The sequence below is a fragment of the Sylvia atricapilla genome, chromosome W (genome assembly GCF_009819655.1).
Source record: "Sylvia atricapilla isolate bSylAtr1 chromosome W, bSylAtr1.pri, whole genome shotgun sequence".
Classification (NCBI taxonomy): Eukaryota; Metazoa; Chordata; class Aves; order Passeriformes; family Sylviidae; genus Sylvia; species Sylvia atricapilla.
In genome coordinates, this window is record NC_089173.1 from 4,128,949 (window position 1) to 4,150,751 (window position 21,803).

The following is a 21,803-nucleotide window of genomic DNA, read 5'->3' on the forward strand; positions in this document are numbered from 1 at the left end:
AAAGTTCTCAAATCATCATAAACCGAGGTGTTTCTAAAGGGAAAAAGAGTGCAAGGAAAGATATAGAGGAGACATGTTTAGAAAATTGCTCACATCTACCCTTTTCTACCTTGGTAACAAAAACAACTTTCTACAGTCAGATACCTGACAGCCCTTTACTACCACTTCTCTTGCCAAATGGGAGAAATCAGTACAAATGTGAGAGAGTAGTTTTGACTTGCAGATCAGATCTGCTGGAGGGGTGAACGACTTTCCCAGAGCCTAGCAACTTTTTTCATTTTCTGTCTCTTCTTCCTTAAACTGGCACTGATATCAGTGAATCCCTTACACAAAACTGCTAACACTCTATAGATACAGTCATTCGAAATAATGATTTACCTGCACTGTGTGTGTCGTGCAATACTGGGAGGGCAGGAGGTTTTGAGTCTTGATCAGTGTTTTCTATCTCCCGCTCACCACTTGATGAAGAGGAGTGGCAGCGTTCCCGGGGACAGTGATAGGTCACCGAGAGGGTAGGCTTTATTTTGCCTCTGTGTAGGGAGAGAGGGTGGGCCAGCCAGGTTAATTCTTTTTAAAATATTTATTTTATTGGGACTGGGGTTCTGATCAGTATGGCAAAGCGACGAGCGGAGCCAAACAGCCAATGCTGCTGCGGATGGTGCCTACCAGCAGTCCGGCCACATCCCCGCTACGGCCGCCGCCCTGGACTGGCCCGGCAGGGTCCAATGTGACTTGGCTCGGAGCGGCTCCGGCTAGGCACTGCCATTGCGTCCCCCATCCTCGCTTCACGTTCAAGGTTTAACATCGAGGTCATATTCATTGACGTCACCTTGAAGTTTACTGAACATCCGGCTACATTTGCATACATCAAAGAAATTTGGGCATTAAATAAATATGCAAATCCTACTGCTTGGAGAAGAGATTGAAGATTTCTGGAGCGATCGTCCCTATTAATGAAGATCGCAATTAATGAAACAAGCAATCCATTCTCCCACCAAACATCATAAACAACAACAATAAAAACCCTGAAGTAACAAATATCAGGCACAGAAACCTGGGGTGCACTGTCTGGGACTGGAGGCGATGCAGCATGGAAAAGAGCCCGTCTCAGAGCAAGCTGCTCCAGACGGCTCCCTATGCATAATCAGGGCTTCACCGCTGCGTCATTCTCCGCCGTTCATCACCATTCCCCTCCCCTCCTCCTCATCCTGTTGGTTTCACCGTGTATTATTTTTAATATTGATGCATATGTAAAGTTATATTTGCATTTGTAAATTAACCAAAAGTTAAAAGTTATCACTTTTTCTCTGATCTTTCCTTCCCTTTTTTGTCCCCTCTTTTCTCCCCTCCCCTTCCTCTTTTGGCATGACTCTGATGTGTATGTGCCTTTATATGAAGTTTCCTCCCCACGTCTGTTTGTATAAGGTTAAAAAATATGCACAAAGCTAATAAAGCAAATAAAGGTCCACAACATGTTTATCGGGTCTTAAAAGGAGAGACACATATAATTGTCATGTTCAGCAATAATACCAACAGATCAAACCTGGAAATTTGACCACCTAATTAATTTCATATTAGGGAAAAAAATTTACTCTTTTAAAGTATGAGGCAATATAGATAATGCATGTAATGGGAACTGATTCAAATGATTTATAGTATTACATTGCAGAATTGTGACCCATAAATGCACTTATATATCTCTGGACTTCAGGGATGCTTTATTTCAGAATATTATCTTAAAATGTGTAGACCCAGGTATGGAGTGCTTTTTCTAAGGAAGACATTTGTACGTTTTGTCTTAACTGCTTACTTTGTTAAATGTGTTACAATTCATGTTAACATGGGTAGTTTTAAAGGAACTACCTAAGTCTAGTGAAAATGCATTTTTAAAGTTTATTTTTAAATATTGCTGTTATCATCACAATATCTTTATCTGAAAATCCACAAGTCTTGAATTACATTTAAAAAAAAATATTAGCTCATTTCTATTTACCTTTATGGGAGAAACATTGTTTTAAAAAAGAAAGCAGTTTAAACATTATTAAAACCAGAAGATTACTCTATTTTTAAATTCCAGAAATATTATATCTTAAATTAGTAACGTTTTCCATAAGAACAATGCCCAACCATATACACATTTTTTCTTAAAAAAATAAATCTAAGTACATGCATAGATAATTACTTACACCATGGATTACTTACCTGCATAAACGTATAAGGTGAAAATTACCTCCCCTTCAAGACTGCCATGCATATATTTTTTAAAAAAAATAAAGATCAGAATGTCATACTCAATTCGTATTGCTCAGTACCTATTTCACAACATGTATACTTTCTTTGGATTTCTTATGGTATTTCCAGCACTTCCTCTAACTCCAGTTGCACGACCTACACTAAAATGCTCATATATGTCACGCAAGAAAAAGTGGTCAGATGCCTACCCGCAAAACATTAAAAAATTATGGAAACAGATACTATAATCCATTAGATTAGTTCTTACCTCATCATATAGAGCAATCATTTATATAAGTAGGTACTTTTTTTTGCACATTTTTATGAATAACAGTAGGGTAACACATGTATCTACAGGTGACCATTTACAAGTGATGTTGGGGACTCAGTCTGCGAAATTTGTTATTTCCATTGCTTTTCATTAGCTCACATGAATCATGTTCCTCTACAAATTTGTAGTAACATGTGCAGACAGACCCACAGAAGTGAGTGTCTAGCCCAAGTTCGGGTGTGTGCAGAGGTAGCAGATGGCACAGAGGGAGAGCAGAGAGTATGTGTAGGTTTTGGTGAGCAGGGGTATATTGGTATGTTACATCCCCTCTGCCCACGGAACAAATGTGCGGCGGTGCGTCTGTCTCCCGCGGAAGCGCGGCCCTGGCCACCTTCCTGCCCCCGGCTGCCTCGGTGGCGCAGGGCAATGATCCCACGCCCCGTCATTCCCCGTGCTGCTGCTGCTTACCCCCGCGGCCGCCTCGCTGCGCACCGCCGTTGCCCCTGATGGCACCGCACCCGGCGGGACGGGACGTAAGGTGCCGATGCCAGTACCCTGCCTCAGTTGGGCTGCTTCAGGAGCAGTGCCTGAGCCCCCTCCCTTCCAGTTCCCCTTCGCCTCTACCCTCGTCGCTACAGCCACATACCTGCGCCCCCCCCGCCCCCCCCCCCCCCTCCATTACCATACGGAGGCTGGGTCCCCGCGAATCACAGAGGCAGCGGGCGACATTTGAATAAGCCCCGCAGCCGGCAGCAGCACCGGGTCCTGCAGGGACAGCGCTCTGCGCGGGCCGTTTCCTCACCCCGTCCGCTCCTCCCCCGCCCCTGCATGTGCCACAGGCATGGTGGGGACAGCTGTCTTGCCTCAGTCACTTGCCACTTTAGCGCTAATTTCACGGGTAGAAAATGAACAATAAGTACTCCCCTAACTTGTTACCTCATACTTAGCCTTTTAAAGCTAAAAATAAAGGCGTGAAAAACTCACATATCATTTCAAAATGGCACCGAAGTGACGATTTCATGGATTTCAGATAGAAAAAAAGGTAGCATTAATAATATTCAAATTTGGGGTAATCGTTATGGATGAGAGAGGGCGTCAGGTTGACGCGATGGACATTAATGAAATAGATCCCCTCCCTGGTCTTTTTTTGCAATACTTTTAATGGCTAAAATCATCTAAATATTCAGTATTTTAAATTTATATTTTCCTTCTCTTCCGCCATGTCTTTTAATCATAATCAGATCTCTGCTGATATGTTCTATGTGTGAATATTCGTGTTTAGGCATTATTTACAGATTGGGTTAGAAGAAGGGAGACATAGGTAAAGAAAAAATATTTTCTTATTTTTAGCTAAATTTAAACCTTTGAAGGAAAATTTGAAAAATTACAACTATGTAATTCTAGGTAGAATTACTGAACCTTAAAATGAGAAATTTTGTTGTTGTTGTTTAGTAAGGAAAAGGCTGGATTTAGTATCTTTTGCCCTCACAAAAATTCGTAATTTGGAGCTCATTATATGTCCTGTGTGAATGCATCTAATAATACACATTCTTTAAAAAAACCCCAAAGGCATGCTAATGTCTCCTTATTTAACAATGTCTCTTCTGATTAGAGGTAGAAAGACAAGAGGAGAGGCAGAGGAAGAGGGAGTGAGAATTTTAATATTCATTATTTCATGCATATTTAAAATAATCGCTAAACTGTTAGATTTCTGGGCAGGAGAGTGAAGGGGTGATGTAGAGTAAATTCTATTAAATACAGGTTTTGGTGAGCATTCAAAACATTAACTTCAGCAGCAATCTAGGATAAGTAGCCAATGCAGTTGAGTTCCCATACATGATATATTTATGTTTTTTAGTACTAACAGCTAAATTGCCTTGATGTCTTTTCTGTTTTTCTATTTTTGTAATCAGTCTATAATTTGGCATAAAATAAGCAATCAATAAATTACGGTTTGAAATGAACAGTTATTTTTCTGTTTTCCATAACTGACTCACAGAGAGGAATAAACCGGATTTCGTTTCGGTTTGGATAATATTTTTCCTTAACATCAGCTTCGAACCAAGTAGAAAAGGTTATCAGGGCGTGGGCGTCCCTCAGCTCCATGACTCCTCGAAAGAGTGTTTCCTACCCAAAGTCCTCTCCTTGGCTCCCCTCTGTGGTGGGTTCCTTGCACGCCGGTAACATCAGAAGGGGGCTCGAGCCCGGGTGCCTGCAGTCCAGGAGACCCGAACCAGGTCGAGATGTTCCAGTAGGCGCAGCTTTCCAGACCCCGCGGAGGCTGCGTCCGGCAGAGAGACAGCGACATCTACCGGTATTCGGCACGGCCCTGACGAGCTCGGTCGATCGGCGGGTTTAGGGCGAGTGGAGGGGCCACACCGCACCGCGCTCCTTTGCCCAATTTAGCGCAGCCTGAGGAGAAGATATCAAGGCAATGATCGTGTCTGCGTGACCCGCTGCAAAGCAAGAATTCAGCCCTACTAGAGAGACCGTTTCATTGGGCACACCTCCGCATACACGCACTCCTGACTCCAGATGTGGGCTGTGTCCCACAAACATTAGAAACTTGATCGGGATGACAAATGCCTCACTGGGAGCAGTCTTCCCAGAGAAGCTCGAGAAGGACGCACTGAGAGCAGAGGGAAGGGCAGCACCTGTGTGTTCTCCCTGCTGCTACTATCTCACCCCAACATCTCTCCCCTTATTTGCATTGTCTTATATACAGGTGGAAAGGTAATATTCCACAAACACATTTCAGCAGGAACAATCTCTGCCTTCTCAGCGCTTTGCATTTTAATTTCCAGGATAAAAAAAAAAGATCACTTTGTGTATTCCTGTTTGAAGAAAAGCATGGCTTATAAACCGTGAGAAGGGGAATGAAAATATTATCTGAAGCAAGAGTAAAATTTTACTATTTGCCCCAGCAGAATGGCCCTATTCTTTATTTAATTTTTGTGCTGATGCTGTGGGGAAAGAACTTTTCATTGGAAGCACTTTCTATCTGATCATATTACTCTTTACCTTATCCATATTCTCTTTTCTTCTTTTTAATAATTAAAAATTAAAACTAAAGGGACAGATATATGTCACTAAAAGGCAGTTTTTATAAGTACAAATGGCAATGAAGGAGCACTAATCATGTTTTTAGGAGGGTGAGATGCATCTGAGAAACTGGAGGCTACATTTGATTAGGTTAACTGCCCCTTTCTGTTGTTTTTATTCTAGTAGTTCATTAACCAGGTGCACTTTGATAATTAATTTCTGAGATCTCATTCTAGGAATTTTGGTTGTTTTGTATATCAATAGGCTTTCCTCAACGGGCTATGGTTGGAGAAAATAATAACTTGTCTGTTTTGAATTACATTTTTGTACATCTGCAGGAGAAAAATTTTGCTAAATAACCTTAGTCTTGAGAATGAGTTTATCACTAGTAGGATTACAAGACTGAGGAACATTCAATGTTAGAAAATGTATGTCTCCATAAAGGAACCAATATAACATTAAAATCAACAAAAAAAACCCAGCTTGTATCCTCAAGTACTCAAGAGGTCTGTATTGGTTGATCATACCTAGTCCAAAATCAAGAACAAGCGTTAACATTTTCCTGGCTCTTTTTTTCTCTGAAGAACATTGTTCTCTTCTTTTACTAACTCCAGGAACTGCTGACAATAATTTTTGCACTAAATAATAGTAACAGGTCTCTCATTTTGCCCTAGATACGCTGACATCCTCCCATCCCATCCTGAGTCATCCCCCAAACCCAGAGAGAGCAGCAGCCAGGGCTGGTGGTCGTGCACCTCCGTACAGTGCAGGCAGGACGCACAAGCGGATCGATGGGGCGCCAGCCCTGCAGCTGACCAACACCACTGCTCTGACACATTCCCACACTCTTAGAACCCCCTGGAAGAGAATTGCAGCACCTTCATTAAAACCTTGCCATTTTGCTGAGAGCTGTGTGCATGCCTATTTGGCAAAAAGTGTCAGACATCTAATACGTTTCTCTCTTCTGTCTGATAACACTAGGACTACTTATTTAATAAAACACCACAGGGTATTGACAGTCCAAATACACAAAATCGTTATAGTCCTTTGCCCTATAAGCATGTGTGTCTGACCCCCTCCTTCCCTTTTTTTCCCCAGCTTTTCAGTAGCAATGAACGAATCAAGAACTAGAGTAGCATATTCAAATACAAATGAATCAGAACATATAAACCTATAATCTTCAATCGTCAAGTTGAAGAATCATCAAGGCTGAGATGGCAGCCTATAAATAATAGGCATATTGCAGAAAACCTGGAAATGGTTGGCAAAGGAGTGCAGTTTGCAGCCAATTAACAGACTCATAGAGTGGAATAAAATGGTCACCTACCTTTCCAGGACATCTCTCCTCACACCCCAAAAACTGAACTCAGTGAGAGTAGAAAGAACTGTATATATGGACCTTAAAACTTGCATAGTCATTATAAAAGGCTTTCTGAAGCTAACCTACTTCGCCAACCTAACTGTGAAAAATGAGATTCACTTTTTAGGTAAATTTTAAGAAATAGGTTTAATAAAAGATAAGACAATTAGGAGATAAAAAAAGCAAAATACGGCTGGCAGGGTGACTTGGCATTCAGCCAAGTCCACAACCTGCTATTTCAGAGATATTCTTTAAATACCCTTTCTGTTGTATCAATCTGTTGAATATTCATATTTTTCCATAAACTAGTTTCCGTATTCCAGGGACTGTTTTGCATGGCCCCTCCTTGGGTCTGCCTTTTTAGAGCATGCGTGTTTCTTGGCTGTGTCTTCATTATCACCTCCAGATTGGGCCTTGGTCCATGCTTTCTTCAGATGGTAGATGCTGATAGTTGGTGTATCAATAGCAGAGTCTTCTTTACATGTTCACTGGATGTTATCCCAGCCAAACAGACAGTTTAAGCATACTATATCACTACTACCACTATGCCTAATTTTCTTTACTAACAGCAGAAATAAAAACTTATATCCTTACCACAAAGTTATTAATCATATAGCACACACCTTGTGAAAAGCCAACTTTATAACAGGCATTTATAACACTAAGTAAGCAGAAGTTTTATTTATTTTCTTCCACTTGTCTCCCTCATATAGAGAAGTTTCCCAATAGCACTTCTTTTTTTTTCCAACTAATGGACAGACAGTCCTGGGAAAAGCAATTGTCAGCCTTATACACCCAGGGCAATCAAAAAAACTAAACCCTTCTACCTCACTCTAACCAGCAGCAAGGTCTTATTTATTTTGATTATTTGTTATAAGGCAGTCAGATGGGAACAGGACAATTTGCTCTCTCTCTCTTTCTAATACGAACATGTGTGTGTGTGTGTGCGTACTTATTGCCTTATGTGTATCAGCTCAACACAAAATGTGTGGGAATACACAAGTCTGAGAGTAAGACAGACTTAATTAGCATAACTAGTCTGGTGATTAGGATGCTGTGGCAAGGACAAACAGAACTTTGAGCTTATGAGAAGATGGGATTAAAACCTGCTTAAGAGAAAAGATTCTATCAACCCCCTATGATAAAGATGTTGTATAATGCATGAGTTGCTTGTATGATCTTCTAACCTAATTATTGTAGTAGAAATTATTAAACTCACTGAAATGGTACGTAAGACTTGGAAAACCTGAGTAAAATCGAATTCTGATCATGAATCAGTCTTCCCGTCTCTCCATCAATCGCCGATAATTGATGCTCCATGTGAGGAGAAGAACAGTCTATCTGACGGCAATCGGGGATGCCCCTGGAACTGATCGTGACGGTGAAAGAACCATGTTTGGGCCCACATTCCCTGTACGCTGCGACGTGACAGGTGAGCCAGGGGAACTAAAAATATGGGACAGGGAATGTCCACTGAGAGAGACGTCTATGAAACCATGCTACGCCTCCTAAACAAGCATGGATCCCCCATCCCTAAGAGAGACCTTAAGTCACTTCTACGATGGGTGTCACACATATTTCCCGATACCACCACTTCCTCTATTTTGACTCTCTGCTACTGGGACAAGGTCGGTGTAAAACTCTACGACCTGGCTACGCTGCCTGGCCATGAGCCAGAGCTTCGCCTGCTCCCTGCTTGGAGGGCGGTCATGGACATGATTAAAAAAGAGGGGGAAGGCGCGGTAACCTGTGAGGCAACCACAGAGACTGTTCCTGCAGCCGTGGTTAACCCTGATCAGCCCAGGTCCCACGCTCCCTCTCCCGTCCGCACCCCCTCCCCGATGAAAGCCAAGGACAGAACACAGACGCCACCTGTAGCCTTGCCGCTATCCCACCAGCGACCCCAAAGCCACCAAACGTTAATTGATTATGTGGACAGTGACTCTAGTTGCGACGGCGAGTCTTTCGACCCTGGCCCCAAAAAAGATCCGGACCTATTCCCTCCAAATATGCATAACAATTGGTTACGGATTAGAAAGAAAGCCCTTAAGGACAGAGACTTTGAAACTGCGGCAGAAATCTTTATAGCCCCCGTGCAACTCGGCCCGAGGGGGGGAATCCGCAATGGGAGCCCTTAGGCCACTCAGAAATTAAGGAACTGCGCTGTACAGTGACAGAATACAGTTTGGGATCCCCTTATTTCAGTAATTTACTAAGAGCAACCTTCACTACCCACCTGATGACTCCTCAAGTCGGACCCTCAGGACCCTGCTGCCATATGTGTACTGACAACCCTGAGGGGAAAAATCCCCATTTCACCTGGAAAGGATCCGTAGGATGAATAGGACCAAGGGCTTGGTGACCAGTTGCTTCAAAAATCAGTAATTGCATTGTTTCTTCCTGAGCAGCAGTCCATTCCCATAGGCAGGTGGCTTTGTGGACATCTTCCAAAAGTTGATTGCGGGTACAAACTATAGCTAAAGGGTCTTCCCTTTCCAAAGCATTACCTCCCTCAGCCCAGAAAGCTGCATTGTTTAAAACTTGTGTAAGGGAATGTTGTGGCTGGTTGCCCAAGGCTGGTGGAAGAGGAGGTGCGCTGGGTTGTTGGTTAGAGATTTGTTTTCCCCTTTCTGGTTTTTCATTAGGGGAAGCAATGTGCCTGACTCCTCTGGGTTTTTCGGGTTTGTCCTCTGAGTGTTTTACCAGTCCATATTTTCTGCTGTAACTGATTAACTCCTCTGCTACTTCACTCCATGTCCAAACTTTACGACTGCTGTTCGATTGTGTGCTAGGAGTAGCAAAAGGCGAGGAGTCGGAGTCAGTGGAACCGGTTTGATCACTTGCATGTCCAAGAAATCTTTCAAGCCTATCTACTGGGATGATAGATGCTATTGTTTTTTGGAGGAGAATTGCTGTTGGTTTAAGTGATTCTGGCAAACCTCGAATTGGGGGGGTCATAGTTTCAGGTTTGACGGGCTGTTGCATTGGTGACTCATAGCCAGAGAATAATTTTCTTTCATGTATCATTTGCAAGCATGCAGCTTTGTGGATGTTTTCTAGGAGTTGGTCTGAGGTGCCGACAATTGCCAGAGGGTCGCCCCTTTCAAGGGGGTTTAGTCCCCCTGCCCAGTAAGCTGCACGCTGTGTCAGGGACCATGGAGCACGTGTATTTCCTGTTGTTAAGAAAACTCCATGTCCCCAATAGACACTTGCTTCTTGTTCACTTAATTTAATTTGGTCACCTCCAGTGAGTGAAATTCTAAAAACATACTCTGTCTCTGATTCACTAGGGAGGCGGGAGTATTCCTTTTTTATTTTAGCTGATTCAGTGGCTGTGTATGGTATTTCTTTGGTGGTTATGTGGGGATCACGATCCTCTTCATTTATATAGTTATATTCTGTTTTAATGAGAGGTCTCAAGTTGGAACAACAGTGTTCCCCACAATTTTGCATGTGTACCAATTCCTTCTGAGGGTATATCTGTTTGATAGTGTATGAGTCCCTTTCTTCTATTTCTTTAGGTGTTTCTACAGGGTTTAAGTTTTTCCTTCGCTCTTCTGCAAGGGAAAACTGCAGCAAATAATTCTGATTTCTTTCCTGTTCCAATTGTTTTTGCAGAGCTTCTACCAAATTTTGCAGGGAGTCAATTATTGCATTTTCTTCACTTACCCATTTAAGACGGGTTTCTATGGCTGCCGAAAGACAGGCCCCCAAAACTGAGCAAAGGATGGTTTTATTTCTGCCCAGTTTAAATCTAGCATCATGTTGCAAAGAATATATTCTATCTACAATGTTTTCAAAATTAAACCAATTATTCTGTGCCCATCCTTCTCCAGCTGGGGAAGGTCTAGCACCATGTTTTGCAAGCAAAGCATAAAATGGGCCCTTATGTTTTTCAGTCATTTTGGTGAAGGGACAATAACCACTCACAGGGAGGTATTCTTAAAGTTACACACTGCACAGCTCAAACTGTGACTCCCTTCCTTCCCTGAAACAGGTGAGGAGACTAATCTGCTTGGGAGGCACCCCTTAGTTACCTACAACTGGGTTGTCTCCTCAACTACACCAAGTAGTCCACACACTTCCTCCAACAACAACAACAAAAAAGTCCCATCTTTTGCACAATGAAATCTTTTAGGAAATCCTGATGACAGGGAATGCTCTTCGCCTGGGTGTATACAGTTTGCGGGAATTTTCCCTCGCCCCCCCTTGCTTTCTAACAGCGCTCACTGAAGTGGCGTGCTAGGTGCGGCTGAGATGAGGGTCCTTCCCCTGTTACAAACTATATAAAACCCACAACTCCTCTGTCTATCAAGATCCTGTCCGTGACGCCAATTTATGTCAGGGTCCACAAACATATGCGGGGAACCTGATGGTTCGTTTTAGGATCTCAGAGTGCAAAAGACACAGTGGGGGACAACTCAATACAACAAAAATGCACCTTTATTTAGTGCCACCAAAATGCGATAGTGGGAGAGAAAATAGAGAATAGTAAGAAAGATAGAAAAGAGGGTAAGGGGATTACAGCTACCAATGTGGAGGGCCGAGTCCTCGAGGCTGAGATGCCTATAGACGCGGTTCTTCTCCAGTGGGGTAATCACGAAAGCGAGCAGGGGTCTCCAGGGTTTTATAGGTTGGTCAAGACGGGGACCAAAGCGAGTAGCCCAGAGCCAAAGCAGGAGCCACCTGTGTCGAGGTTGGGTGCTCAGGGACAAGCTGCACACCATACGTGCTGTGCTCTGGTACGGGCGGACCAGTTTGGGCAAGTAGCCTTGGCTCAGTCCACTGTGACCAGTTCCATTGTTCTTGCACTCCGTTCTCATGGAGATGCATACCAGTCCTCCGAGACTTGGCAAACATTCTGCCTCAGCCAGGCCAGGGCTCCTTTCAGAGTCTGGGGTCTCAGTCCTCAGTCATTGGAGACTGTCGTGAGGAATATCACATCCTTGGACAGACTCTGACAAAGGTCTTAATCAGAATTTTTTACTACACAGTATAAAACTATGAATTGCGAAAAACTGATAAGATTACGGACAAAGACTCTTTGACTAGTTAGAGTTAGAAAGTGGTATTTTTTTTGCGACGTCAGGCGGCACAGAAGCAATCTCCTAAGGTTGTGCCAGCAAATTACAAGGCTCCTTGCCCTCTATTTATTTCCCAAAGTCTTACATACACAAAATGCTTATAAATATGTATAATCCCAGCACCACCCACTCCCCGCTTTGTATTACAATGAGGTTAATTCTCCTCTTGAATTGGGTCGATGGTCTCGAATTCAGTCAGTGGTCTTGAAGGATGAAGTCAGGAAAGTCTTCGTCACAATGACATTTCTATCTTCCTGCTGCTGGCAGGCTTTCTTGACCTTTTGGCAGGATCCAATCCCTCTTGCTTTGCGAACAATTAGCATTGAGTCCAGGTGCTGATCATGGCTCTATTGGTTTCAATTTGTTATTATGATGGTTCATCGATTTCATTTCCTTCTATAAACAAAACTAAAACAAGCACATAATAGCAAGCAATACATCATTCAGCTCTAACTCAAGCATCTGATAGACATTAACTTATCTTTTGCTTTTCTAGCTTGCATCCTAATCAATATTAATTGCTTCTAACCCTTGGCTAAAATTTTAACCCTTTAAAATCATGATTAATTTAAAGAACTACTAGTAGATTACAGCATAACATGAACCAGTTTGCTATATCAAGGTATATATTAAAGTTAGCAAAAACCAGTATTGATTAGGTGTAACAGATATAGCTGGTTTATATCTGCACAGATAATTTGGCTTAACAGACATCAAGTCAAGCAGCCTAGCTCAAAGTAAACAAGTCCCTGGACACCACAACGATAAGTCGGATTCAAACCCAGACAGAGGACCTCAGCCAACCCCTTTGAAGCACAGATACACCCATATAATTGGCCAGTGAGCTAGGCGGAGTTGAGATCCTTGACCAATCATGTCCCTAAGTGCGGGAAATTTGAAAACTCTATAAAAGGAGCTGCCGGACAATAAACGTGGGTTGTTGCTGCGTGAACTCAGTGTGTTAATGTTGTGTCCCTGTCTCCGACTCCACAGTGACATCTGGAGACCCCGACATGATAGCAACAAACTGCCGCGGTATTGCGGGGAGACAGGGAGCCAACAAAATTTGCTGCTGGCAGCCTGTTGGGCTGCAGAAAGCTGCCGGCAGAGAGTTGCTGGCAGCAGAAGAAACTGCGGGCAGCAGAGAGTGCGGCAAGGAATGGCGGGGAAAGCCGCGTGGGTCCAGACCTCCCCTTTGTGGATTAGAGACATCGCCGGGACATGGGAGCCCGTGCTTTGACACTGGAGGACCCCCTCCTGCAGGTATGGACACTTATTTTAAAAAATAAATGGGAAAAGTATGACGAATGGGCTTTACTAGACCTAATGTGATGTGACAACCACGGACTGGACGTGTCTGAAGGAGTCACTCTAGATGTAAAAACGTGGGAGGGGGCTGGCCAACATATCTTTTCAGCAGTCTCGACAGCCGACGAGACCGCCATTAACTTATAAAACCCTGGAGGCTCATCATGAATTTATTAAAAGACTTGAAGAGAGAGCGGGAGGCGAGGACGGCAGAGGGATCGTTGCTGGCACCATCCACTGAGGCAAGCAGCGAAAGCACAGTGCCAGGGGAGGTGGCGGGGGGCGCTGTCGCCACGCCGGTCAAGCGGGAGAGGAAGACAGGCGGAGAAGTCACAGCGCATCGCAAAACCGCCTGGGATTGCACCTCCGCCCCGTATAGGGACGTCTCCCCAGTGGAGCATGCCTCGGTCGCCCGGGACCCTGCCATCGTCCTGGGCAGGGACACGCTGCACGCTGCTGGCAGAACACGAGGCAGCCGAACCATGCCATTCCGCATCTGCCCAGACCCCTGAAATCGCGACGGGCCGCTTTGCTGCTCTGTACCCTGCTGCCCCATGTCCTGTCGGACCAGCAGAAACCCCTGAGACCACCCCCAGCTGCTGCAAGACTGCCTAGCGGCTGCAAGATGTCTGGGTGCTGCAGAGCCGCGCCTGCTGCCAGCCGATGAGAAATGGTGCCTGCCGCTGGCTGCTTCCAGGCGCTCAGTGGCTGTCAAGCACCTGGCTATTGTCTAGCCGTGCCTGCCGCTCCCTGCTTTGCTGCACCACACCCTGCTGTGTATGCCGGGACCCCTGAGACTGCACTCGGCCGCTCTGAGGCAGCGCCTAGCTCCTGCCAGGTGCTCAGATACTGTCACAGTTTAGCCGCTTCTGTGGCAGAGCCGTGCAGTTCCCCTGTGACAAGCGGGCATTCTGTCACCATGCCTAGCTGTGCGGGCTGGGTGGTTCCCATGGTGACGGAGCGGCCTATAGTTCCTACCGCACCTGCGCAGACATCGGATCAGTGCACGCTAGGACCACATACCCCCTTCTACTACACGCCTACCAGGACCACCTTCGAGGGGCGTGTCTGCGCCTCCATCCCAGCCTCTGTGAGGTGTGGCTCTGCCTCCAACCCAGCCTCCATGGGCGGGTCTGGGAAATGCATCACCAGCAGTTCCTGAAGACGTATTACCCGGAAGTCACAGTGGACCCAGGGACTCCAGAATCACCGCTTCTGCTGCCGCGAGTGCACTCCCATTACCAGAGCTGGAGCTGTCCCTGGAATGTATACCAGCAAGGGGCGCGAGGGAGACCAGCAGAGAAAGCCAGAGCCATCGTCTCCCTGCAGAACGTCGCAATATCACCACCATCACCACCACCATTGCTGACAGCCCTGCCCCATCCTGTGAGCGTCTGGCAAAAGGTAAAACAGGTGGCTATCGCAAGTGGGGACTATGAAGGGGCAGAACTCATTGATGTACCCATGTCAGGGGGCTGGGAGCCTGAGGACGGGACAGTTGCCGTTTATCCAGTAATAAGAGGCAATGGAACCCCTGACAAGTACACCCCCTTCCAGTGGCCAGTTCTTTCTGAACTGCGTCAGCTAGTGGCCAAGCACAGTTTGGGTTCTACTGCCATTACTAATATGCTACGATTCCTAACCACCAAGTAGGTAACTCCTTTTGTGTCCTGGGTTGTAGTTTAGGATGTATTCTATCACCATCTTCAGTTAATGGCCCATCAATGCCTTCTGCATGACTCAGAGATAACTCCCTCCGGGTGTTATCTCTCTCTTTAATGGGCCATCAAGGCTCTCTTCCATGACTCATCATCCCATTGTGAGATGCTCCGCCCATGGGGAACAGCCAAGCATTCTCACCTGGATATAAGCTGGAATTTAGGACAGTAGAAGCCCTCACCCACTGGATTCCCAGAGGACCGGAGCTACTAGACCTTTCTACAAGATTTCTGTTTCAGGAAGACCACCTCGTCTGGACTGTTTCCATCACCCTGATCAGGTTGTATTCTGACTCTGTCAGTGGTTTTTTCTTTTTGTATTTATTTTATTTTATTTTATTCTATTTTATTTTCCTTTTCTTCTCATTAAATTTTATTTCTGACTTAGAGCCTCTCACTTGGTTTGTTTTCAAAACCACAAAATATTTTTGGCGCCCAATGTGGGGCAGAGGCAATAAAAAAAGTCAGAAATTACAATTTTATTGAAGAAGACACCTGTCTGTTATGATGCCCAACATGCTTACATGTGTCTTATACCTATCGCTCTATATTTTTCCAAACGTGGGGCACTATCTGCCGGCCTTAATACTCCTGCGTAGACCAGGATATGGTACTAAAATTGCTTTACTGGTCTATTATGTCCATTGCTTGATAAAATCTGAGGCAATGAACATTATTCAGAATATATACCCAGTTTTGTATTCTTGTTCTAGTCTAGGATGCTACGTCTGGAGCCTCAACAATCTCACCCAGCCCCTGTGGGGAGGAGTAAAGAATGATTTTTTCCAGCTTTTCAGGAAGGACACAGCAGTTTTTGAAAATATTGAGTACCCTCTGGATGCCAAGGACAGCTTGATGTTCTTGTTAGTCCTGCTTTGTATTCCCTGTTTTCTTTGTTTTCTAAGCACCATGCTTAGAATCAAAACACTACATGGTGTGTTGGAGCATGTTCTTAAAGAAATAGAAGAGGTAAAAAGAAGCAAAGCAATAGCATCGACGACTACACAGATTGTCACAGAGGAGAAAGGAACCAAAAGTGCTGTCAGCATCTCCACACAAACCGTCACTGAACCGGAACAGCCTAAACCAGTAGCAGTTGCCACCACTCAGAAGAAGACATCAAGGAGCAAATCAGTCCGCATAGCGTCTGACGAAGATGGAGCAGGACCTTCGCACTCAGCTGAAGAGACAGAAACAGAGATCATCACCCGGTCTCTATCTCTGGGTGAGCTGCGTGACCTGCGAAGGGAATTCACCCGTCAGACCAACGAGTCCATCCTCACCTGGCTGCTCCGCATCTGGGATGCTGCAGCCAATGACACCATTCTGGATGGAATTGAGGCCAGGCAACTGGGATCACTGTCCCGGGATGTGATCATTGACCAAGGAATTGGAAAAACCCAAAAAACTCTCAGCCTCTGGCAGCGACTGCTAACAAGTGTGAAAGACAGATACCTTTGTAAAGAAGACCTCCTAGTGCACCAAGGAAAATGGAACACAATAGAACAAGGTATCCGATGCCTAAGGGAATTGGCTGTGCTGGAGATCATTTTTGCAGAAGATGAGAGATTTCCTAAGAGCCCAGATGATGTCCAGTGCACATCACGGATGTGGTTGAGATTTACACGGCTTGGACCAGAGATGTACTCACGTTACCTGGCAACACTGCAATGGAGAGAAGGTGAGGACAAGGTGGGTGTCCTGGCTAACAAACTAAGGATTTACGAAGACACTGTCACCGCCCCAGTTCGTGCCCATGTTTCATCTGTGGAAACAAGACTGGCTGAGCAAGTCAGGAACTTAATTGAAGAAGGCCATCAGAAACTGAAAAAAGAACTTAAGGAAGAAATTTACGATATCTCACCAGAGCCAACGAGAGTCTCTGCAGTTAGGAGCAGGCGTCCCCCAGCCAGGGAGAGAGGATACACACCCCGAGGTAACCTTTGGTCTTTTCTTCGGGAGCATAGAGAAGATATGAAGAAGTGGGATGGAAAACCTACCTCCTCCTTAGCAGCCCGGGTACGTGAACTGAAAAGAGAAATGCCTACCACAAAAAGCTCATCTAGAATCAGTGTTGCTCCGGTGTCTCGTGCACAGAACTCCAGACGTTACAGGAATGATGATATGACTGATCCTCTTGAAAGAACCTCAGCAACTCATTTACAGGAAGAGAACAACGTATGCGATGACCAGGAATAGGGGGGCCCTGCCTCTAGCCAGGAAGAGGAAAGGGACAATCGGATCTACTGGACTGTGTGGATCCGATGGCCTGGCACATCTGACCCACAAAAATATACGGCATTGATTGACACTGGGGCCCAATGTACCATGATGCCATCAAGGTATGTAGGAACAGAATCCATTTCTATTACAAGAGTAACAGGAGGGTCCCAGGAACTGACTGTATTAGAGGCCGAAGTGAGTTTAACTGGGAACGAGTGGCAGAAACACCCTATCGCAACTGGCCCAGAGGCCCCATGCATCCTCGGCATAGACTATCTCAGGAATGGATATTTCAAAAATCCAAAAGGATATCGTTGGGCTTTTGGGATAGCCGCAGTAGTGAAAGAAGACATCAGACAGTTGAATACTTTGTCTGGTCTCTCAGATGACCCCTCTGCTGTGGGACTGCTGAAAGTAGAAGAACAACAAGTACCAATTGCCACAGCAACAGTACACCGTCGGCAATACCGCACTGACAGAGACTCTGTGATTCCCATACATGAGATGATCCGTAAACTGGAAAGCCAAGGGGTGGTCAGTAAGGCCCGTTCACCTTTCAACAGCCCGATTTGGCCGGTGCGTAAGTCCAGTGGAGAATGGAGACTGATGGTGGATTACCGTTGTAGCAGTCCGCAGTTTTTGCCACAGTGGAGGCTTTGGTATTTAGACATACAGCACGACTTCCACTTTGCTTTCATGAGTGGGTCGGGTCTTGCAACAGACGCATTGTACGAATATGGTAGACGGTTACAAAAGACGTTTATTAAGTAAAAAGTTCAGGTTATATACTCTCGGGTCTTCTACTATATCAGACAGGATATTGCCCCACTTTCCGGGTTAGTAGTTGGAGTGGAAAAGTACTGGCACATGTTAGTAGGGTCTACATTCCTTTCAGGGGTAGCTCATCTCAAGAGGGGGATGGGGTTTTGCTCTTTTCCTCTCCGTTACAGCCCGAAATCTTCCGCTGGTCGCCTGTCCCTATCCAACCACATCTCCCCCCCCCTCTCTCACAAAAGAATGAGGTAGTTATACACATATATATATATAGATATAGGCACTAAATGAGGTAGAAGGTTAGGATTTAATAAGGGAAAAAGGAGTTTGGAAACCTGAGCAAGTTTTTGCCAGGCAAGTTTGAAATCTTGTGACTGGCAATTTTAAATTCACAGCATTTCATGTTGGCCTATGAACAGAATGTTAGTCTGATCTAGGCGAGCTTTGACAAATGAAACTATCTTGTTCAGCAGGCATGGTCCGAAGGTAACAGCTAGAAGTAGCATTGCCAATGGGCCTACCAAGGTGGATATTAAAGTGGTTAACCATGGGGATTGGTTAAACCAGGATTCGAACCAGCCTTGCTGAGCTTCCCTATCTTTCTGTCTCTGAGCCAGTCTGTTTCGGAGTTCGGCCATGGAGTCTCTGACGACTCCAGTGTGGTCTGCATAGAAGCAGCATTCCTCTTTCAAGGCTGCACACAGGCCTCCCTGCTGCATGAACAGGAGGTCCAATCCTCGCCTGTTCTGCAGGACCACTTCTGAAAGTGAAGAGACTGACTTCTCCAAGTAGGAAATGGACTTCTCGATCCTCTGCAGGTCCTCATCTATAGTTATTTGCAGCTGAGACAGACCCTGGTGTTGTGTTGCCAGGGCTGAGACACCTGTCGCTGTGCCGGCTGCTCCCAAGGCGAGTAGCATCGCGATAGTTACACCTGTCAATATCTCTCTTTTGTGGAGTCTGTTGGATTCTTCGAAAAGGCTGTACATTTATTCGTCTGAGTGGTACAGGACTCTAGGAACAATCAGAACTTGGACACAGAAATCGTTAGAATCATCAAACTTGGGAAGAAATACACACGGACTTACTCCAGACCTCTGACAAACCCACATTGCAGATGTAGCAGGGATTACCCACTTGTTATTCTTTCTGTTAGGCTTTACAACTCTGGTGCAGACATTCCCTTTTCGCTCAGCCAGGGTTGCATTACCAAAGCATTTGCCTCGGCCTGAGACCTGGCTTAGGGTAATCCCTCTGCGAGGTGTGTCCCATCGACACTGCTGGGGTGCGTCAGCGGCGGAGTAACTGAATGGGGTGTTTAAAGCAACCCCTTCATAAAAAGGTGGTTGGACATCATAACAAAGCCAACAGGAATTGGTCAGGTTAGGGTTAGATTCATTCAGGGATAGGAAGGTAGCTTCTAACATACGAAAAATTGGATCGGGATCTGACCTAGCTAATTTGTCCATCTGAAAGACTTTTGTATCACTAGTTGGGATTCTGCTGACACTTGTAGGTGCAGCCTTAGAGTAGGTCATATTTCTCTTTGTCTGCGTGTTTTTAATTATCTTGTTGGGCCCCACTGCTCAGGGTTCTGAGGGTTGAAACTTGGTAATTTGCACGTTCACCCACTTTTTTGACCCTTGAAGGACCACTGTCCATGTTTTGCCCACCGTCCAGCTAGGATGAGTGGGTTGCAAAACTGTCATGTTATAGTATATGCACTTTCGGATTTTTGGGATTTTATAGCTATACCGATAGGAATTCCCGTGTACAGAGAGAGGTGTTTTACAACCTGCGGGTGCCCAGGTGAACTGCAGGAATTTGTCAGGTTCTTGTGGGTCCCACCCAGGCCCTGACGGCCTGGCGTCTGTTACTATGGTCTCACATCCCCAATGTCCGCAATATCCCCAGCCGGGGTTATTACAATAACTTTTTCCTGCGTTTGAAGCTGGGCACCAATAGGATAGGTATGTGTGTGATGAAAATGGAGAATGAGGGTCTACCTTTGGTTGTCCTGGAAACAAATCGATAATACGGAGCACGAAGGATGGACTGTTTGGTGTGGTGATGTCTCTGAGCACCTTACCGCTGGTAAGATGTCTCATGACCCACCTGAATGGCTGGTGTGGGTAGAAATCTGAGCTGGCTTGTCCTCTGGCGACAAACCCCAACAACAAAATCACACAGGCATATCTTTGGTGCTTGGATCTCGCCCGCGCGGTTTTCTCTGGTGCTTTCTGACGGCTTGGTGGTGTGTCTCGTTCCTCTGGGAGAGGCATGTACGCGTTACGTGGTCGCCCCACCAGCATGTCCTGTAAACAGAAACTCACAGTTCTCATTAGTCTCATCCTGCTCACTGTGGAGATCAGGTTTGATTGATTTAATAGGACACCACCTGATTTTCCCATCCTTTTTGACAGCTGCATACCCTCGCCCTGTAAGCATTAATCTCCAGCCCCGTTCCCATTCACTCAGCTCATTTTTAATTACAACCTGCGGGCCCTCCTCTAGCGCTCTGGAGGCCCAGTGTTTTTGAATGGGATTATTTGCTTCACTTCCTCTGGGGAATTGATTTAATGCTATCAGTGCGGTTGCCAGTATACGTGCCTGTTCTCCTGAGGGAATGGAATTGTTAAAGCCTTCTGCTTTTGCCAACACCTCTATCTTAGTTTTCAGGGTTTGATTTGCCCGCTCGACTATAGCCTGCCCAGTACTGTTATATGGGATACCTTGCACTAGTGTGATCCTCCATTTGGAGGCGAATTCCTGCACTGGTTTAGAAATAAAATTGGAACCATTATCTGTTTTGATCTGCTTGGGGATGCCAAGCCACGCCATGGCTGTCAGCCAGTGCTGGATTGTGGCTTTGGAGTTAGTCTTGGGATGCTGGGTGGCTACAATCGTTCCACTGAATGTGTCCACTGTTACTGCAAGCCATGCTCGAGGCTTCAGCAGCTGACACAAGGTGAAGTCCGACTGCCAGATTTCTGAGGGCTTAAGACCTCTTGGGTTGACTCCACTAGTCCACAGGGGTGACTTCTGGCAGTGAGGGCAGGTAGCCACTACATGTTTGGCATCCGCTGTTGTGATTCCACATCTCTTCGCCAGTGCTTTGGGTCCAAGGTGGAGGGATTCGTACAGTTGACGGGCCTCCTGCAGCGTCCAGACCCCTTTCGCTGCAGCGTCTGCTTTGTCGTTGCCAATCTGAAAGTAACCTTTGATTGGGTTGTGGCTATTGACGTGAATGATTGATACAGTGCCCTTTCGTGAGGAGAGTGCCTCTTCTAGCATTAGGGCTGCTGCTGATGTTGACGCACCTGGTCCTGCCATGGCTAGGCAGAGCCTTGCCACGAATATAGAGTCTGTTACGATGTTAAGGTGCTCCTCTTGGAAGAGTCCACAGGCCAGGGCTACTGCTGTAGCTTCCAGCTGCTGCACTGACAGTGTGGGGTCACATGCTTTGATACAATGCCACTGCTCTCCTACCTGCCACACTGCTGTCGCAGTAGAAGTAGTGGAGGAAGCGTCTGTGAAAGCTGTTGGTCCTGGCTGTGGTCTGTCCATAACCTTTGGTGGCAAGTCTATGTCGACTATGGTCAGCAGCTGAGTCCAGGGTGGTCTGGTGGAGTAGGAGATTTCTCCTCCAAATCCGATGAGAGCAAGGGCTAGATGCTCCGAGATTGTGGTTGATTCTATGGTCGATTGCTTGCGAAAAGGAAGGTGGATTCTCGTTGGCTCAGTCCCTAGGTGTTTCAAGGCGAGTTTCCTGCCTTTCATGATGAGGTTAG

The 21,803-nt window shown here is 45.6% G+C and overlaps 1 protein-coding gene across 1 annotated transcript; it reads right to left on the reverse strand.

The window, feature by feature from the left end:
* Positions 1-8,473: 8,473 nt before the first annotated feature.
* Positions 8,474-10,983, reverse strand: LOC136373396 (uncharacterized). Its single transcript, XM_066338303.1, has 2 exons — positions 9,413-10,983; positions 8,474-8,652 (listed from the first exon to the last, which is right to left on the reverse strand). The coding sequence occupies exons 1-2, from the start codon at positions 10,806-10,808 to the stop codon at positions 8,474-8,476; spliced, it is 1,575 nt and encodes a 524-aa protein (XP_066194400.1). The 5' UTR covers positions 10,809-10,983.
* Positions 10,984-21,803: the final 10,820 nt, after the last annotated feature.

Excerpts from the sequence above, each read along its gene's own strand:
- LOC136373396 (XM_066338303.1), bottom strand. The coding sequence starts at position 10,808 with ATGACTGAAAAACATAAGGGCCCATTTTATGCTTTGCTTGCAAAACAT. Across the intron at positions 8,653-9,412 it reads AGCTTTCTGGGCTGAGGGAG|GTTACCGCGCCTTCCCCCTC; the intron begins GTAATGCTTTGG and ends GTTGCCTCACAG.